Source organism: Eurosta solidaginis, chromosome 1 (genome assembly GCF_040869045.1).
Source record: "Eurosta solidaginis isolate ZX-2024a chromosome 1, ASM4086904v1, whole genome shotgun sequence".
NCBI lineage: Eukaryota > Metazoa > Arthropoda > Insecta > Diptera > Tephritidae > Eurosta > Eurosta solidaginis.
This window is the reverse complement of record NC_090319.1, coordinates 60,939,429-60,960,080: the sequence shown is the minus strand read 5'-3', so window position 1 is coordinate 60,960,080 and position 20,652 is coordinate 60,939,429. Positions and strand designations below refer to the sequence as shown.

The 20,652-nt window shown below is 41.1% G+C and overlaps 1 protein-coding gene across 8 annotated transcripts in view; it reads right to left on the bottom strand.

The window, feature by feature from the left end:
• LOC137254555 (uncharacterized) overlaps positions 1-20,652 on the bottom strand; it is a 70,710-nt gene that overhangs the window by 11,373 nt on the left and 38,685 nt on the right. For all 8 annotated transcript variants that reach the window (XM_067792362.1, XM_067792337.1, XM_067792317.1 and 5 more), the window contains 2 exons: positions 20,206-20,359; positions 8,005-8,805 (listed from right to left, as the gene is read on the bottom strand). In XM_067792362.1, the coding sequence (XP_067648463.1) occupies positions 8,005-8,805; positions 20,206-20,359 (955 nt within the window). The remainder of the gene's footprint in view (positions 1-8,004; positions 8,806-20,205; positions 20,360-20,652) is intronic.

Sequence of the window (20,652 nt, the reverse complement as noted above, 5' to 3'; positions counted from 1 at the left end):
CAATAGGGACATTTTTGGGAAGGGTTGCCATTTAGGCAACCACCGTGGTGTGATGGTAGCGTGCTCCGTCTACCACATCGTATGCCCTGGGTTCGCACCCCGGGCAAAGCAACATCAAAATTTTAGAAATAAGGTTTTTCAATTAGAAGAAAATTTTTCTAAGCGGGGTCGCCCCTCGGCAGTATTTGGCAAGCGCTCCGAGTGTATTTCTGCCATGAAAAGCTCTCAGTGAAAACTCATCTGCCTTGCAGATGCCGTTCGGAGTCGGCATAAAACATGTAGGTCCCGTCCGGCCAATTTGTAGGGAAAATCATAAGGAGCACGACGCAAATTGGAAGAGAAGCTCGGCCTTAGATCTCTTCGGAGGTTATCGCGCCTTACATTTATTTATTTTATTGCCATTTAGGGTTGGGGTAGTTAGACGAAATAGTACTCTACTTACTCATATTCTATTAAAGCTTTAAAGGAGAACATTAAAGTTAAAAATTTGGTAAAAAAATCTTACACATGATTCGACTTAATTTTCTGAATTTCACACACGCTAATAAAATTGAAATGCAATATCAAGGCACCGTGGCAAATTCTAGCAAAATATATTTAATGCATATTTTTGGTAAATATGAAATGAATAATTGCAATTTCTCAGATTACTATTAGAAAGATTTCTCACCATAGCAAAAAGATATCTCACCATGGTAATTTGCTACCGTTGAACACTAGAGGCATATGTTCAATTTGAAAACGACATCTAACCATTTAACTACTTACCAACAGATGGCGCTTAGGGAAGTAAGTTGAAATTTATAAGTTTTTGGAATGTTATAAAATTGCGAGACTCATAGCGTATAACTAAAAAATTTTTTGAAATTAATAACTCGGCGCATGAAATTACTCGACCTAAATAACTTAGTTCTCGATTTCACTAATTGTCATAACAATCCCTTATACTATAGGCTGGAATTACCCATTTAAAATTTTTCATTCCAGTTCATTTTGCGGTTAGTGTTTGATATGTTTTTGAAATCGGTTTTGAAGGGAAATCAAATATTGGTAAGTAAAAATATATAATACTAGCTTTACCAGGCGCACGTTGTAACGCCCGAGATCGAGGATGTTGCGTTATTTCTTCTGTTTTGTTTGTTGATAATTTAATTTATTGTTCTGTAAATTTAATTGAATTTTGTACGCATATTTGGTCAAATTTTCTGTTAAAACATTTTATTCTTGTATCTTATTATATATTATTGTATTGCTTTTACCGCTGATGATTGTTGCTTTGATTACATTCCGAAGAAGCATGACTGGTGAGCCAATTTTCAAAGTTGATATATGCGCAGGCATTCCTTTTGGTTCTAAGGAGTATAGAAATTCATTTGGATAATTCACAATTCTATCTTCATCTGTAACTGTGTCGATCGATTTATATTTCGTCACTTCACCAGGAAATTGATTTTGAAAGCGATCATTGATTTTGTTAACATGATCATTTTTGGGAGCTAAGATAATTCTTTCGCATAGCCAAAAAACAAAAACATTTAAATTTAAAATTCTTAATTCTGAAATATGAAAAACTTTCGTCTTGATCGAAGGAACCTCGAGCCAAAATTTGGTGATGATCGAAGTATAGCAAACACGTTTTCATAGGGAACACACACACAGAATATGATTTTTATAGAAGATGTAGATAGACTGAAGCTAAACAATTTTTTTAACAGCGGCAGATTACTAAACGTCCAAAAGGCATAACAGCTAAACTCAACAATACAGTCAAACTTTAGGTGTTAAAATAACTTAAGTTTGTACGGCAGCCATAGTTTTTCCCCATTCCACATTTTACTGGAGGTTTTAGGACTTAACGTCACATAGTTCCTTACCAATTTTAATTATCCTACCATTACGACATCCAGATATATGCATTATAATATATTCCATTTGTATGGGAGGTGCCACGCCCCCTTTTTCCCAATTCCATATTTTCTTGGTGGTGTTAAGGATTGACCTCAAATAACTCTTTACTGAATTTCAATGTTCTGGCATGTATACCTTCAAAGTTATGCAGTACCAAAGATTCCATTTGAATGGGAGGTTCCACGCCCCCTTATTCCCAATTCCGCATTTTCTTGGTGGTTTTAGGGATTGACCTCATATAACTCCTTACTGAATTTGAATGTTCTGGCATGTATACCTTCAAAGTTATGCAGTACCAAAGATTCCATTTGAATGGGAGGTTCCACGGCCCCTTTTTCCCAATTCCGCCTTTTCTTGGTGGTGTTAGGGATTGACCTCGTATAACTCCTTACTGAATTTCAATGTTCTGGCATGTATACCTTCAAAGTTATGCATTACTAAAGATTCCATTTGTATGGGAGGTGCTACGCCCCCTTTCTCCAAATTCCGCATTTTCTTGGTGGTGTTAGGGATTGACCTCATATAACTCCTCATTGAATTTCAATGTTCTGGCATGTATACCTTCAAAGGTATTCAGTACCAAAGATTCCATTTGTATGGGAGGTGCCACGCCCCTTTTATATATCGAAATTATTTTTAGCCTAAAACCTTCCCGTTGATCGAAGGAACCCATAACCAAAATTTGGTGATGATTGATGTGTGGGAAATACGTTTCCATAGCGAACACACACACACACAGAATTTAATTTTTATATATATATGGCTAAACCGATTTGGGATTTCAAAATCAACTAACCATCATCTCTCCTTCCTGTATCTTTCATGGCAATCTGTCGAGCCGTTCTCGAGTTATGGAGTGACAATCAAAATGTACACTTCTTTTTATATATATAGATATGTGCATATAAAAAAAGTAGAGTTTGATTAATGATGTAATGTAGAACAAAATATGTTATGCGGCATACTCGAAAATTGCCGAGCAAAGCTCGGTTGCCCAGGTACTATACACGAATATAAAACGATTCCACAAATTCTTAAATGAAGACGTATGTTCCCGAACATACGGAATGAATAAGGTCACATGCTCAATGAGTACATTTCGCTATGGTAAGATACCATATTTACTAATGTCATTTTTACGTGAGTCGATTTACTAGTCGAGTTTTTGACGTTGAACGATCAATTTTAAATTTGTTTATTTTTCGTACGTTCATATATTTACGGGAGTGCATGATTCCTTGGATATACGTGCTTTTCATAAAATAAATTCACCATAGTTAATAAATTCAGCATAAAATTAAAAAAATGTTCTAAGGAATTATGCAGCTCAGGACCTGTATTCAGGAAGTGTGAGTTTTCAAACGTACATTTTTCTTTCATATAAATTAAATGAAGAAAAGTGTATATTTTGAATCTCACAGTTACTGAATCTACTCCCAGTACTTATCGGGCATTTGTAAACTGATTGCTTCCTATTTCTACTACTAATATTTTTCGAAAAATCGCAAAGAAACAACACATTTAATGGATGTCAATTCGATTTGGGAGCAAAATGGCTGCAACTGTCAAAAAATTTGACAGCCGAGCAAACTTCTTGTGATTGAATCGTGGTGTAAAATAACATTTTTTGGATGAACAGGGACAGCTCTTGTTATAAAAAAAAATGTACGCTACTTTATGCCTGTACCATACATATTGGGTCTACCACGTTATCCCCAAAATCAAAATCCCCAAAACAAAATCCCCAAATCAAAATCCCCAAATCAAAATCCCCAAAATCAAAATCCCCAAAATCAAAATCCCCAAACTCATAATCCCCAACCAAAATCCCCATTTTATGTGTGAAATAAATTCAAATTAGGTTTAAAATCGCCGCGACCAAAAAAGGCTAATAATCCATACCAACTTTCTGCATAGGCGGCCTTCGGCCGCGCTTATAAAAAATAACCCTGGGCTACGCCATGCCAAGTCCGGGTGTGTGGTATAACCGTGGCTACCGCCACGGTGATGTCCTTCTGCATAGTACACGCTTCTGTTAGTTTGTTCGATTTAGTGCGACTAGCAGTCCTATATATGGATAAGTAAAAATATGTATTGCCGAAACGTGAATATATATATACATACATAAATATGAATGAAAGAGGAAAGAGATATTGCTATTTTTTACACGGTCATGGTGTTTATCATAGCACTGGGATTTTGTGTTTGGGGATTTTGATTTTGGAGATTTTGAATTTGGGGATTATGTGTTTGGGTATTTTTTATACTCAGTTGAGCAGAGCTCACAGAGTATATTAACTTTGATCGGATAACGGTTGGTTGTACAGGTATAAAGGAATCGAGATAGATATAGACTTCCATATATCAAAAGCATCAGGATCGAAAAAAAATTTGATTGAGCCATGTCCGCCCGTCCGTCCGTTAACACGATCACTTTCCTAAATTTTGAGGTATTTTGATGAAATTTGGTATGTAGGTTCCTGAGCACTCATCTCAGATCGCTATTTAAAATGAACAATATCGGACCATAACCACGCCCACTTTTTCGATATCGAAAATTTCGAAAAACCGAAAAAGTGCGATAATTCATTACCAAAGACGAATGAAGCGATGAAACTTGGTAGGTGAGTTGAACTTATGACGCAGAATAGAAAATTAGTAAAATTTTGGACAACGGGCGTGGCACCGCCCACTTTTAAAAGGTAATTTAAAACTTTTGCAAGCTGTAATTTTGCAGTCGTTGAAGATATCATGATGAAATTTGGCAGGAACGTTACTCCTCTTACTATACATATGCGTGCTTAATAAAAATTAGCAAAATCGGAGAATGGCCACGCCCACTTATAAACAAAAATTTTTTTAAAGTCAAATTTTAACAAAAAATGTAATATCTTTACAGTATATAAGTAAATTATGTCAACATTCAACTCCAGTAATGATATGGTGCAACAAAATGCAAAAATAAAAGAAAATTTCAAAATGGGCGTGGCTCCGCCCTTTTTCATTTAATTTGTCTAGGATACTTTTAATGCCATAAGTCGAACAAAAATTTACCAATCCTTGTGAAATTTGGTAGGGGCTTAGATTCTGGGACGATAACTTATTTCTGTGAAAAAGGGCGAAATCGGTTGAAGCCACGCCCAGTTTTTATACGCAGTCGACCGTCTGTCCTTCCACATGGCCGTTAACATGATAACTTGAGCAAAAATCGACATATCTTTACTAAAGTCAGTTCACGTACTTATCTGAACTCACTTTGTATTGGTATAAAAAATGGCCGAAATAGGACTATGACCACGCCCACTTTTTCGATATCGAAAATTACGAAAAACGAAAAAATGCCATAATTCTATACGAAATACGAAAAAAGGGATGAAACATGGTATTTGGATTAGTTTATTGACGCAAAATATAACTTTAGAAAAAAACTTTGTAAAATGGGTGTGACATTTACCATATTAAGTAGAATGAAATGAAAAAGTTCTGCAGGGCGAAATAAAAAACCCTTGATATCTTGGCAGGAATACTGTTCGTGGTATTATATATATAAATAAATTAGCGGTATCCAACAGATGATGTTCTGGGTCACCCTGGTCCACATTTTGGTCGATATCTGGAAAACGCCTTCACATATACAACTACCACCACTCCCTTTTAAAAGCCTTATTAATACCTTTAATTTGATACCCATATCGTACAAACACATTCTAGATTCACCCCTGGTCCACCTTTATGGCGATATCTCGAAAAGGCGTCCACCTATAGAACTAAGGCCCACTTCCTTTTAAAATACTCATTAACACCTTTCGTTTGATACCCATATTGTACAAACGCATTCTAGAGTCACCCCTGGTCCACCTTTATGCCAATATCTCGAAAAGGCGACCACCTATACAACTACCACCACTCCCTTTTAAAACCCTCATTAATACCTTTAATTTGATACCCATATCGTACAAACACATTCTAGAGTCACCCCTGGTCCACCTTTATGGCGATATATCGAAAAGGCGTCCGCCTACAGAACTAAGCCCCACGCCCTTTTAAAATACTCATTAAAACCTTTCGTTTGATAGCCATATTGTACAAACACATTCTAGAATCACCCCTGGTCCACCCTTATGGCGATATCTCAAAAAAGCGTCCACCTGTAGAACTACGCCCCACGCCGTTTTAAAATACTCATTAACACCTTTCGTTTGATACCCATATTGTACAAACGCATTCTAGAGTCACCCCTGGTCCACCTTTATGCCGATATCTCGAAAAGGCGACCACCTATACAACTACCACCACTCCCTTTTAAAACCTTCATTAATACCTTTAATTTGATACCCATATCGTACAAACACATTCTTGAGTCACCCCTGGTCCACCTTTATGCCAATATCTCGAAAAGGCGACCACCTATACAACTACCACCACTCCCTTTTAAAACCCTCATTAGTACCTTTAATTTGATACCCATATCGTACAAACACATTCTAGAGTCACCCATGGTCCACCTTTATGGCGATATCTCGAAAAGGCGTCCACCTATAGAACTAAGCCCCACGCCCTTTTAAAATACTCATTAACACCTTTCGTTTGATACCCATATTGTACAAACGCATTCTAGAGTCACCCCTGGTCCACCTTTATGGCGATATCTCGAAAACACGACCACCTATACAACTACCACCACTCCCTTTTAAAACCTTCATTAATACCTTTAATTTGATACCCATATCGTACAAACACATTCTAGAGTCACCCATGGTCCACCTTTATGGCGATATCTCGAAAAGGCGTCCACCTGTAGAACTAAACCCCACGCCCTTTTGAAATACTCATTGTTTAAGTGACTTGAACTATGAACATTTTTCGTTCGTTTGTTTCATGAGCCATTGAGTGTGCTTGTAATTCTCAACTAGTTAGTGAAATATTCTAAAGACTTAGTTTAAGTTTTTTATCCCAAAGGGGGGTTTTTCAAAGCAAAACAAGGTGGCTCAGCCCGCAGCCAATACCTTGGAGCCCCCCAGTGCTCGCCCCCAATGAATAAATACAAGGTGTAACAGGTGCATAGCAACCTCCCTCTCTAAAATAACACACAGTCCACTTAAATAATATAATAGCAAAAAAAACTATTCGCCCGCCGAATCGCCAAAGCTTAGACATGGTCCTTCGAGCCGGATAACTGGCTCGTATGGAAATTTAACTAGACGACTAAGCCGTCTAGGCGGGCGAGTATGTTTAAGTGACTTAAACTGTGAACATTTTTCGTTCGTTTGTTTCATTAGCCATTGAGTGTGCTTGTAATTCTCAACTAGTTAGTGAAATATTCTAAAGACATAGTTTAAGTTTTTTATCCCAAAGGGGGGTTTTTCAAAGCAAAACAAAGTGGCTCAACCCGCAGCCAATACCTTGGAGCCCCCCAGTGCTCGCCCCAATCAATAAATACAAGGTGTAACAGGTGCATAGCAACCTCCCTCCTAAAATAACACACAGTCCACTTAAATAATATAATAGCAAAAAAACTATTCGCCCGCCGAATCGCCAAAGCTTAGACACTCATTAACACCTTTCGTTTGATACCCATATTGTACAAACACACTCCCACTCCCTTTTAAAATGTTCATTAACCCCTTTTATTTGATACCCATATCGTACAAACAAATTCTAGGGTCACCCCTGGTCCACCTTTATGGCGATATCTCGAAACGGCGTCCACCTACGGAAATAAGGATCACTCCCTTTTAAAATACTCATTAACACCTTTCATTTGATACCCATATCATACAAACAAATTCTAGAGTCAACTCTGATCCACCTTTATGGCGATATCACTAAATGGCGTCCACCTATAGAACTATGGCCCACTCCCTCTTAAAATACTCTTTAATACCTTTCATTTGATACACATTCCAGGGTTACCCTCGGTTCATTTCCTACATGGTTATTTTCCCTTATGTTGCCACCATAGCTCTCAACTGAGTATGTAATGTTCGGTTACACCCGAACGTAACCTTCCTTACTTGTTTTTCTTTGGGGATTTTGTGTTTGGGTATTTTTTTTTTGGGATTTCGTGGCACTCCCATACATATTACATCGTCTTACATGCTTTGTATAGTCCAACATAACAACATGATCGGGTTTATGTCCAACGCAGTGTTTTGCACAGCAATTCCACAAGTTTGACGCTTCCATGTATAATGTACGCATATAATGATCGACTGGTTGTTCTGTGAATCCTTTCATACGATATGTGAATGTGCCAATATGTGGCACATCTTCATTAAACGATGTATAGTAGCCATGTTGTGCATATTCTTTCCATATCATTGGGTAAACATCTACATTCATCGCATTTGGCATACGAATACGAGTCTCTGGTAATTCAAGTTCTGTAAAGCCAGTAAGCAATGGCACTAAAGCTTGCGGTGTACCATCACCAATAATATTATAACCTTTCAATACAACCGCTTTTAGTTCTTGCACGAGATACGAATATGTTTTGGGTAATTTGCGTTGAAAAGCATTTCTACTGATTGAATCAAACCCAAACATTAGAATATTATAATATTTTGTTGGCTCCAATAATGTATTTTCATCGGCTGTTAGTTCAGCAACACTCAAACCAGACAATCCTGCATAAATAGGCACCTTGGGTGGAGTTGATAGTTTTACAACAACTCCATCACGTATTCCATAGGCCATACCATACCAACTACTACCAGATGTTTCGCTGTGACAAACAACCTTTATAAAATCACTTTTACGCAAAATATATGGTTCTTTTGTTTTTGTCGTCTTGCCGTATTTATTTCTGTAGTCTGAAATACGTATAATATCCGTATATGAGCAAATTACTTCACCTTGTGTCGCGCTTATTTCGGGCTTAACGAAACAAATCGATTTCTATAAAGATAAAAATATACATTAATTTGTAAATAAATGTGCGCTTTATTTTCAAACTATAACCTGCTAACATGTGATTCATTCCAAAAACGTATTTGTGATGTAGCTAACAATAAAGACGTTTTTATACTCAGCGTGCTTTGCACACAGAGAATGTTAACTTTGATTGGATAACGGTTGGTTCTACAGGTATAAAGGAATCGAGATAGATATATAGACTTCCATATATAAAAATCTTCAGTGTCGAACAAAAATTTGATTGAGCCATATCCGTTCGTCCGTCCGTCTGTCCGTTAACACTATAACTTGAGTAAATATTGAGATATCTTCACCAAATTTGGTATACGAGCTTATCTGGACCCAGAATAGATTTGTATTGAAAATGAGCGAAATCAGATGATAACCACGCCCACTTTTTATATACATATATAACAATTTGGAAAATACAAAAAATCTGATTATTTAGTAAATAATGTTTAAATTTGACGTGTAGTCTGATATTGAGACTCTTGATAAAAATTTGGAAACATTTTTTAAAATGGGCGTGGCACCGCCTACTTGTGATAAAATCAATTTTACAAATATTATTAATCATAAATCAAAAATCGTTAAACCTATCTTAACACAATTCGGCAGAGATGAAAGAAAAATTAGCGAAATCGATTATGGACCACGCCCACTTTTTTATAAAAAAATTTGAAAAGGGTCGTGGACGAATAAAATAAGCTACATCTTTGCCATAAAGAGCTTTATATCAATGATATTTCCGTTCCCAAGTGGATTTATAACAATAAATAGGAAAAACTTCAAATTTAAAAAATGGGCGTGGCACCACCCCTTTTATAACTAAGCAATTGTCTATGTTTCGGGAGCCATAACTCGAAGAAAAATTAAAGGATCGTAATAAAATTGGGTACACAGATTTTCCCTATAGCAGGGAATATTTCTGGAAAAAAGGACGAGATCGGTTATAGACCACGCCCACTTTAATATAAGTTTTTGAAAAGGGTCGCAGACGAAAATATTAAGCTATATCTTAGCGAAAAAGAGCTTTGTATCAATGTAATTTTACATTTTAAATTGAATTATAGCATTAAATTGGAAAACACTAAATTTTTTGAAAATGGATGTGGCACCGTCCCTTTTATGGCTAAGCAATTTTCTATGTTTCGGGAGCCATAGGTTAGGTTAGGTTGAACTGGCCGGTCCATGAGGACCTCACATAGACTGATTGAGTCCGTAGTGTTACCAGAAGTTTGTTTTAACGACCAAACTGAAAAACCATATCAAAAACCAGGACCTATGTTATAAAATAACTCCGTCCTCTTGGCAAATACTAGAAGCTTCCTAGGACTTAAGCCACTTGCTGCTTCTAGATCTGATAGCTGTATCACTCCTAATAGTAGCTGGAGTCTTAGCCTGGCAAGTGCAGGGCACGAGCACAGAACGTGCTTGATCGTTTCCTCCTCCAACCCGCACTTCCTACATCTGCTATCACTGACCAAGCCTAATTTAAAGGCATGTGACGCCAGAAGGCAGTGTCCAGTCAGAATACCCGTCATGAGTCTACAGTCCTCTCTTTTTAATGATAGAAGCAACTTTGTTAGTCTAAGGTTGTAAGACCTACACATAATCTTCGACACTTTACAACCCACGCCTTTCCCGCTTGGTCGATCATGCGCACCTCTCGCCTTTGCTTAATCTCGCCCAGTCTAATTGGGATGTCTACGGAGCAAGCTTCAAGGGATGCGCCCTTTTTAGCTAGTTCGTCCGCTTTTTCATTCCCATCTCTTCCCACATGCCCTGGGACCCAATATAGATGTATGCTTCTCCCTGTCCCGATTCTCTCCAGAGACTGCTTACACTCTAACACGCATTTAGATGCTAATGCTTGACTGTCAATATAAAAGTTAACCCGGTTGCAGCCTAAGCTATTCTCTTCCAGGGTTTCTACTGCTTTGGTTACGGCTAATATTTCCGCTTGGAAAACGCTACAGTAATCCGGCAGCATCTAGGATCTGCTTATTTCCGGATCAGCACAGTATACCGCAGACCAGGCCCGACGAGGGGGAGGAGGGGGGGGGGAGTTCCCCCGGGCCCGGGGTTTCGCAGGGGGCCCGCGATTTAGGGGTACTAAGACATTTTTTTTTAATTTAGGAGAGTCTTTGTTTGTTCCATTTGCAAATTTTCAGTCGAATTTCAAAAGCAACGAATATTGATAATGATTTTTTGCCTGGGCCTGAGGAGACAATAAAAACATCAAACAAAAATGTATGTTTATATGAATCTGAAATCGTAAAGTTTTGCGTGGTGACAGTGATGAAGGTTCAGCTTCAAAAAGTCTTCCAACGATACCACCAACTCTGTATCAAAGTCCAGATTATTTAAACGACTTCGATATCGGTACCGTGAATACTGAGTTTTTGCGATCTGAAGAAGTCAACGAAATAATTCTTCGAGGTCATCAAAAGTGTCTTGTTATTTTTCCACGTGATTGTCATGACGAGGCATTTCCTACCTCGTTGTTAAACAGAATCTTGCCAAATGGAAAGTGGAGCGTGACTGGTTAGTGTGGAGTGCCAGTAGCAATGCTTTTTATTGCCTACCATGTCGTCTATTAAGCACCAATACTTTAAATCGACTTAAAATTTGTTCTGCGGATATTCGAAATTCCAGGTATGGAAGAAGCTATACGATAAACTGCCATCACACGAAAATACTGCCCCCCGCGGGTTAGAAAAAAAAAATGTAAGGCGCGATAACCTCTGAAGAGATCTAAGGCCGATCTTCTCTTCCAATTTGCGTCGTGCTCCTCTTGATTTTCCTTACAAATTGGCCGGACGGGACATGTTTTATGCCGACTCCGAACGGCATCTGCAAGGCTGATGAGTTTTTACTCAGAGCTTTTCATGGCAGAAATACACCCGCAGCGCTTGCCAAACACTGCCGAGGGGCGACCCCGCTTAGAAAAATGTTCTTCTAATTGAAAAATCTTATTTCTAAAATTTTGATGTTGCTTTGCCCGGGGTGTGAACCCAGGGCATACGGTGCGGTAGGCGGAGCACGCTACCATCACACCACGGTGGCCGCCAGCGGGTTAGTGGGTCAGAATATACCCGCGGTAAGTATGCCGTGAGAGGCGACTAAAATATCAATTTCAAGGGGCTGTGTAGCGCAATCCTTCAGTTGCCAGCGCAATATATAGCTTCTCCAAACCCAATTGTCAACCTAATCTATCCGCGGCGAATCCTGTTTCACTAACAGACGAGGCTCTGGCGACCCCAAGCTCCTCATGGAACTTTTAAAGCCACTCTTTGATATCCGAACTTTCTATATTGAATAATTAAAATTTATAATCATCATTAAATTTATCAGAAATGTATTAAAATGTTACCAAATAACTAGAAATGATTATTGGAAATAATATGTGGCTGTTAAAAGAGAATTTTATTTCTACGTTACAATAAAATAGTATAAATAGTAAATATTCTGTGTTAATTTTATTGTCAGCTCTTAGTCCAAAAATAATTTAGTTGATGTGGCAAAATTTTTTTTTGATGTAATCCATCAATAATGATTCATGAATGAAACGCCATTAATTCAAGTTAATCAAATGTATTAGTGGATTTTTTATAGGGGGCCCGTAAATTGTTTAGTCCCGGACCCGAATTTTCTCCCTACGTCCCGCCGCAGACCCTACTCCTTCCACTACTTTGGAACCATCTGTGTACACATGTATCGCCTCGTCCGCCATTTGCGCACCCTTGCGCCAACCGTGCACCTCTATTGTGGCCTTAAGATATCCCTCGAAGCGCAGATAGGGAATCAGGTAGTCTGTTCTTCTTGTGATTGATGGCGCTATACTACTATGGCCATATGGCCGGCGCTCAAGCTGCCCCGAGGCACCAAGCATGGTTGCAGTTGTTAATGCTATGTTCTTTGCTACCAGGTCGGGGTTGTTTTCTGGGCTCCCGTAATGCTAAGCATCGATAGTCTGCATACCCCCTCTAATTTTTTGAGGTATGTTGTTTTTGTGTGGCTTTCCACCAAACAAGAATCCCATAGTATAGAATAGGGCTTACAATCGCTGTAAAAACCCAATGATAAAGAGAGGGCGATAAACCCCACGTCCACCCCAGCATTCTTTTACATGCGTAGTGCCGTTGAGGCCTTCTTCACCCTCTCCTCCACGTTGAGCTTTCATGACAGCTTACTGTCTAGGATGATTCCTAGATATTTTGTGCAAGGTTTCTCCTGTAAGGTCACCACTCCAAACTTAGGCCTGGTCCAATTTGGGACCTTGTACCTCTTTGGAAACAAGACCATATCCGTCTTCTCCGCATTGACTTACAACCCGACATTAGATGCCCAGGTATGAATATCCCGAAGCGCCCGATCCATCAAAGAACTAATCGTTGGAAGGCACTTTCCACTTATGACAATTGTAACGTCATCTGCGTAAGCCGTAAGTTTTACGAGTCCCTCATCGAATCGCCTGCGCAGTTGGTTGATGGCCAGCGTGCACAACAGGTGATAGCACCCCTCCCTGCGGCGTGCCCCTGTACACTGATTTCGTGGCCTCGTACAATCCCCATTGTGATGTAATCTTCCTGCAATTTAACATGCAGCCGATCCACCTGATTAAGGCGGGATGTACTTTAATGTAATTAACACCATCCATAATCGCCCATTTAGAGACATTATTGAAAGTCCCGGCAATGTCTAAGAAGACTCCTAGAGCATATTCCTTATATTCCAGGGCTTTCTCTACGCTTATTACCACCCTTTGCAATGCGGTGTCTACCGACTTGCCTTTGGTGTACGTATGTTGTGTTGTGGAGAGCACGTTGGACTTTATGTACACATCTATCAGCCTCTCAAAGGTTTTGAGCAGAAATGATGTTAAGCTAATGGGGTTATAATCTTTGGCATACCCGCCTTTGGTAGGAAAGCTACACGAGCAATTCTCCAAGAGTGCGGTACATGATTTAGCCTTATGCAGCTATCGAATATTATTTTACGCCATTCCACGACCGCCATTCTTGAACCTTGTAACATGGCCGGGAATATACCATCTGGACCCGGCGATTTAAACTTAGAAAACGTTTTCACTGCCCATTCGATCTTGGTATCGGTCACCAAGCCCGGCACTACCCGCTCCGTGATCGAAGTGTGAGTGATGTCTGCTGGCTCTTCTAAACCGTCTCCCGATGGGAAATGTGTGTCGAGAAGCACTTCAAGGGATTCCTCACTATTACGTGACCATTTCCCGTTCTCTTTCTTTATTATTCCCCTTGCTAGGACTTTTTTCAACCGCGCTGTTTCGCTGGAGCACTCTATGTCCGTACAGAAACTTTTCCATGAGATTCTCTTCGCCCTGGAAATTCCACGCTTGTAGATCCTCAGTAGATCCCTGAACTCGTCCCGACACGCTTCGCTTTCCGCGGTCTTTGCAAGCTTAAACATTTCTTTTACATGTCTTCTTAGAAGACTCAGCTCATTGCTCCACCATGGCGGCTTTGCTTTTCCTCTGAATCTTCTTAGAGGGCAAGCTTTGTTATACGCAGTCATAAGCGTCCTTGTTAGGAATTCTTTCGACTCCTCCAGTTCCTCCACATTGGCAACCTCTTTGGGTTGTCCCATTTTTGTTTCTACCTGTTTCTGGAATTTAGTCCAGTTCGTTGACCTAGGGTTTCCAAAGGTTCCTCCCTTCTCTACCCTCTTTAGGGGGATGCTAAAGCTGATATACGCATGGCTGGAGAAGGATGGCCTATCGAGAACCATCCAATCATACGTTGATATATCACGCTCGGAGCTCAATGTAATATCCAGAACATTGCTGGATGTTGGACCAATGTATGTAGGGTCATTTCCCCTGTTGGCTATCTGCAAATTGGTTTGCAGGATGTAAGAAAATAGAGATTCGCCTTATTGTTCGTATCTGCTCCTCCCCACGCATTGTAGTGCGCATTTGCATCTGCGCCTATAACCAACCGCCCTTTGCGCTCTTCCTCCTGTACTAGCCTTTTGCACTCCATCGGTGGAACCTCCGCAGCATGGGCCATGTAGCAGGACGCCAGGAAAAATGCCTGCTTATTCTTTTGCTCAACGGCCACCACTACGAGGTCCTCAGTAGTGTAATTAGGCAGCATATATGAATGCAGCTGATTCCTTACCATTACTACAGCTCGCACCCGTCCTTCCGTTTGCGCGTAGTAAACGCCAAACCCGCGCGCGCTAAGTCCAGAAACCTTTCCTCCAGATGAGAGCCACGGCTCCTGGATCAGCACCACGTCAAACGAACACTCCTCCAGGGTTAGGAGGAGTTCGCTAGACGCCACTTTACTGTGTTTGAGGTTTATCTGTAGGACTCGCAGCACCATTGGGCTGTTTGTCCCCCTCCAGCACCTTCGTCGTGACGTCGTCGTCCTCCCCTTGCCCTTTTGGTTTAGAGTATTCGAGGCCCCTTTCAGCCTCTCGTTACTGTTGCGCCGGGTGTTCCTCTGTGCGAGTCACAGCACCATTTGGCGGTTGGTCCTCTTCTAACACCTTCATGGTGACGTCTGGGACCTCCACCTGTCCTTTTCCCCTTAGGTTTTTGAGGTCCTTTTCGACTTCGCCTACCTCTAGCGTGTTAGGATTTTTATTTTGTTTGGAAGATGTAGAACCGACCTTCCTCGGTAGGCCGAGATACAGTAAGTACCTTCCAATCCTGTGTCGGTATGTTCGTATTCCGATTCTGCAGAAGTCCCTGTGTATTCTCCGACTTCATCACGCATGGTATCCATACCTTAACTTTTTGTACCATGGGGATTTGCGCTTAATCCACCACCTCAAACCGCGCGTTCGTGCCTTGCCTTTGGAGGTTTGGAACCACTTCCTCCAGCCACCGCAAGCTCGCGATGTTGTCGCACACTATCATCTTCACACCATTATACCATCCCCCCGAATCAAAGGTTGGAAGGGGCTGACTTGGTTGTTCCCGCATCATCTTAAGCATTAAGCTAATAAGCTCCCTTTCCACAGATCTCCACCTTTCAGCAGTCATTTTTCCGAAAGGACTGCTACGATCAACCAGCGCCACAGTCAGTGACTGCTTTGCCACATCACTCATCTTCTCGGGAAAAGCCGGAGTCTTAGTGTTATCTCCCTTTGGCACCTCTGAGAAAGCCGGTGTCTTAGCGTTAACTCCCTTTAGCACCTCCGAGAAAGCCGGAGTCTTAGGGCTATCTCCCTTTGGCTTATCTCCTACTTCCGTAGTTGGAACTTCCCTCTGACTCGCAGCTTTCGAGGTAGTTGCTACCTCGCTATTGGGGCCCATCTGTCTTACAGCTTTAGGCCTACTTGTCTTGTCTATGCGACTGCCCTGCCTCGCGGCTCTAGGACTGGGTCCTTTCTGCCTCTTGAAAACAGGCTTGTCGCCTTCCGCCGAACGTTGCCTCTTCATTCTGCCATTCGACGCTTCTTCCTCCTCGTACCGGTTTCAGAATCGAGGGTTTCTCGCAGCAAACCTTTTGAACTGCCTTCGACCTACTTCCACCACGTCATGGGCCCATTCCAAGCGCTCGAGCTCCACTTCTGTTGGGTCGACCACTGCTCCCAACCGTTGTACAATTCTTAGTGCTGCACGGTACTGCGAGAGAGCTCTTTTACTTCCTCTGCTCCGTACCCTTCTCCACTCTTCTCTTCCGTTGTCATTTGTGTGCTTCTCCAACATGGTGTTCATTGAATCAGCACTATTCTCGCTCCCCGAGTCCGACGCATAGCTTAATGCGTATTTGTCGTCCTTGGCTTGCGACTCAGTCCTCTTATCGTCCTTATTACAATCAGGTAATGACTCGTTCATCTTGGTCGTACGACCACCTGCCCGACAAGGCGGGCTCAGCGGTCCAGTATTATATACGGGGAAAGAACCGTCCGCCACAGCAGCGCCCCTTACTGTGGTAAGGCCATCGGTATCGGGAAGGCTCCCTTCGAATACAGCCGAATTTATGCCCTGGCTGCAAATCGTCCAATAGACACGGTCCGCATAACACCCTGGATTAGAGGGTTGGCAGTTCTTGGTCACCTACATCCCGCCTCCCTCCTATGTGGCGAAACGGCGTAGATGTCAGTCCTAAACAGCTCCGCCTCATGTTGTTGTTCTTGTTGTAGCGATAAGGTTACTCCCCGAAGGCTTTGGGGAGTGTTATCGATGTAATGGTCCTTTGCCGGATACAGATCCGGTACGCTCCGGTAACACAGCTCCATTAAGATGTTAGCCCGACCATCTCGGGAACGATTTATATGGCCACATTAAACCTTCAGGCCATCCCTTCCTCGCCACCCCCAAGTTCCTCCATGAGGAGCTTGGGGTCGCCAGAGCCTCGTCTGTTAGTGAAACGGGATTCGTCGCTCGAAGGAGAGGTTGACAATTGGGTTTGGAGAAGCTATATATTGCGCTGGCAACCTGAAAAGGTTGTCGCCTCTTACGACAGGCATACCTACCGCGGGTATATTCTAACCCCCTAACCCGCTGGGGGTAAAATGCTAAGGTAAGCATCGACTGCAATTCAACGCAATTTATGAGGCGCTGAAAATGGACATGTCTGGCGATCTGTTACAATTTCCTACCATTAATCGTGCAGAACATCGTATTGTCTCTTTGCTTTACCAGCTCCCTGCCTCTGGTGTCAGCTAGCAGGCTGGATGCCAGAGATCATGGGGTGCGTTAAAATCGCGAAGAATAAAACGGGTTTCACCACTAAATAGCGCACTTATGTATATCAGGGCGGTAGCCACTGGATGTTGTAACCCGGTCTGGCAGTTAGCTTTGTTCTTGAATTGCGGCTACACGGACATTTATCTTTATTCATGTAATAATTTATCACCGCGATGTTTCCGGTTAGCCCGTTACAATTTAATTGCAAAATTCTGAAGTGTAATGGGGGCGGGTCCGCCTCATAGTCGGGCGCTATGGAGTTCGGCTAAGCCCTCACACCAACGACAAGGTGACTACCCTAGTGAGGGTTTCGGGAGCCATAACTCGAAGAAAAATTAACGGATCGTAATAAAATTGGGTACACAAATTTTCCCTATAGTAGAAAATATTTCTAATACAAATGGACGGGATCGGTTAAAGACCACGGCAACTTAGATATAAAACAAGTTTAAAAGGGCCGTATAGAATAATAAGCTATAACTTAGCTAAGAATAGTTTTGAATCAATGATATTTCATTTATCAAGTTTTATTGTAAGGGGAAATGGGAAGACATTTTTTTTAAACGGGCGGCGCCACATGTTTTGTAGAAAAGTAATTTATCTGAAATGGAATGTGCAATTGAAACTCACGCTGAGTATATAATGTTCGGGTACACCCGAACTTAGACACCTTTACTTGTTTAAACAGTTTTTTGCTGCTTATGAGACACTGGGTACCAAGTTTCCATGAGCTTTACAAAAATAGCATTTTTTAGAATCTTAGGAAACTACAGCAAATTCCCCTGCTATTTATTGAACAGCGGAAACTGATTTTGGTCAAGAAAGAGTATCGCTGTCGTTTTTTTTCTTTTTGTAACAGCGTTCCGCCTCATCCAATAAGTGCTAAAAATCACAAATTACCAAGTCTAAGAAAGCGGCCAGTTTCAATAGGGTTGGATCAAAGAGACATGGGTGTTGGAGGACGTTGGTTCCACATTGCAACTGAATACCTAAATAACATTAGTTTAAGTCAAACGGAATAGCCTTAGAAACACCGAGTAATCAGGAGAGTTTAGGTTAGGTCCAACTGGCTCGTGCCGAATCCTGTTTATTTAGCAGTCCAGGTTCTGGTGACTCCAAGTTCCTCATGGAACAAGGGAGGGGGGCCTGGAAGGTCCAATGTAGTTGTTGCAGCGATAAAGACACTCGTCGAATGTTTTGGGAAGTGTTATCGATGTTGATGGTCCTTTGTCGGATATACCCTCGGGGAGTGTCTTTATGGCTGCAACAAAAAACAGAGCGGCTCAACGACCAAACTGAAAAATCATTGATATGGACAGGCCCTATGTTATTACATAACTCTATCTTGGCAAATACTAGAAACTTTTTAGGATCAATGCTACTTGCTGCTTTTGGATCGAGCACAGTGACCACGAGAGCCTACGATGAAAATTTTGTCAAGATCTTTGAATACTTTGGACGCCGATCGTTCTCGAGATGGTCGGGATAGTACCTTAATGGCGCTTGTTATCGGAACATACCGGATCGTATCCGGCAAAGGACCATCAACATCGATAAAATCTTCGGGGACTGCCTTATCGGCACTAAAGATATACGCCACCGATTATCGCCGTTTTTCGCACACCGATTGGCTAAAATAATAAGCGAAATCAGTGATGCAAAATCATTTAGTACGTTCCAGGGGTTTAAACACTCCTTTGAAATGATTCTCACCTCATACTTAAGTTGATGATATATGTTCGTATGAGAAGGGTTTGAAAAATCACTTGGCCCTATATACAAACATCTGTTGTTGAATACGTAGGCACTATTTACCAGGTGGGGTTTTATCCTTCGCAAGAACACAAAAAAAAAAAAAAATCGTTAGAAAGTCTTCGGAGCTTCTGGGAAAGTGACGTCGACAAAGGTATGAGTTCGAAGTCGTAGTCCCATAGGTCCTGTGTTGGCATGTGGTGTGAGGGCCAGGAGGCGTGGCAGTGACTGTTCGCACATCGGGATTTATAGCTCTTAAAACAGCCCAAAAAACTAGATGCGATAAACAATAGGCCAGCGTTGATGCTAATCGTTAAAACTATACCACTATAGTCATGAGTATTAAAAAACCATTAATAGCAACCGTAAGTCGCGTTTGTACGTGACCAGCAAGGAACCACAAATGATTTAAAGAAATCGTGTCGACAACGAGTATTAGGAGTTAGCCCAGAACATCTCCTTCGATGAAACTACGCTTTGCATGACACACAATAACAAGTATGACCATTTTAAGTACTTAAATTTTTTTTTCGGCAGACGCAGCAGTACCAGTCCCTTAGACCGGGCTAGGTTCGAAGCCTCCCTGGAGTAAGTGAACGAAGGACAGTCCCTCCGCAAGGAGCTACTCCTAAAATTTGTTGAATGATCCGTGAGACTTTGAGGTAAAAATCCTGGATCTTTCCGAAATGACCAATACGTTGATTTCCTTAAGTACATACAAACAAAACCTTTTTTAAAAAGAAAAATAAAGCTTTTCAAAGTAAGAAAGCCGGCGCCGTTCACACCTCCTCCGCCGATATATTATAGTGCCTACGCCGCCGCCGCCGCCGATTAAGTGATCGGCGTAAAACTCTAATCGCTACAACAACAACAACTTCGGACGCCTACACATACACTTACACACACGTTAATTTTTTATTTCTAATATATACGGTATATAAATTTACCTCACATGTAACCCAGTCATCAAGAGGATTGCCACATTGAATTTTTTCAACTTGATGATAGTATTTCATAACGTCTGGATCATCAAGGGCTAGCTCCGGCAAATGGCATTCACCACGATTCATAGGTGAGCGAATGGAACGTTCAATGATTGCACTAAAATGATATTTATAAACTTGTCAACATTTTTACAAACTTGTTGATATAATAAGGATATAAGTTTTGAAACAGATCCCGAATCATGAATCGGCCCAATTGGAATAACTTGTATGCATACAGGATGTATGTATGCTGAATGCATGAAAACGTATGTAAGATTCATATTTCCTAAATTGAAGACATATTTATTCATACAAAAAGTATGCGTACTGTATTAGTGAAAAAGACTTCATTGGGATCCGAGTGGAGAAATCTTTATGCATGCATGAAATATGCATGTTGTATCAAAG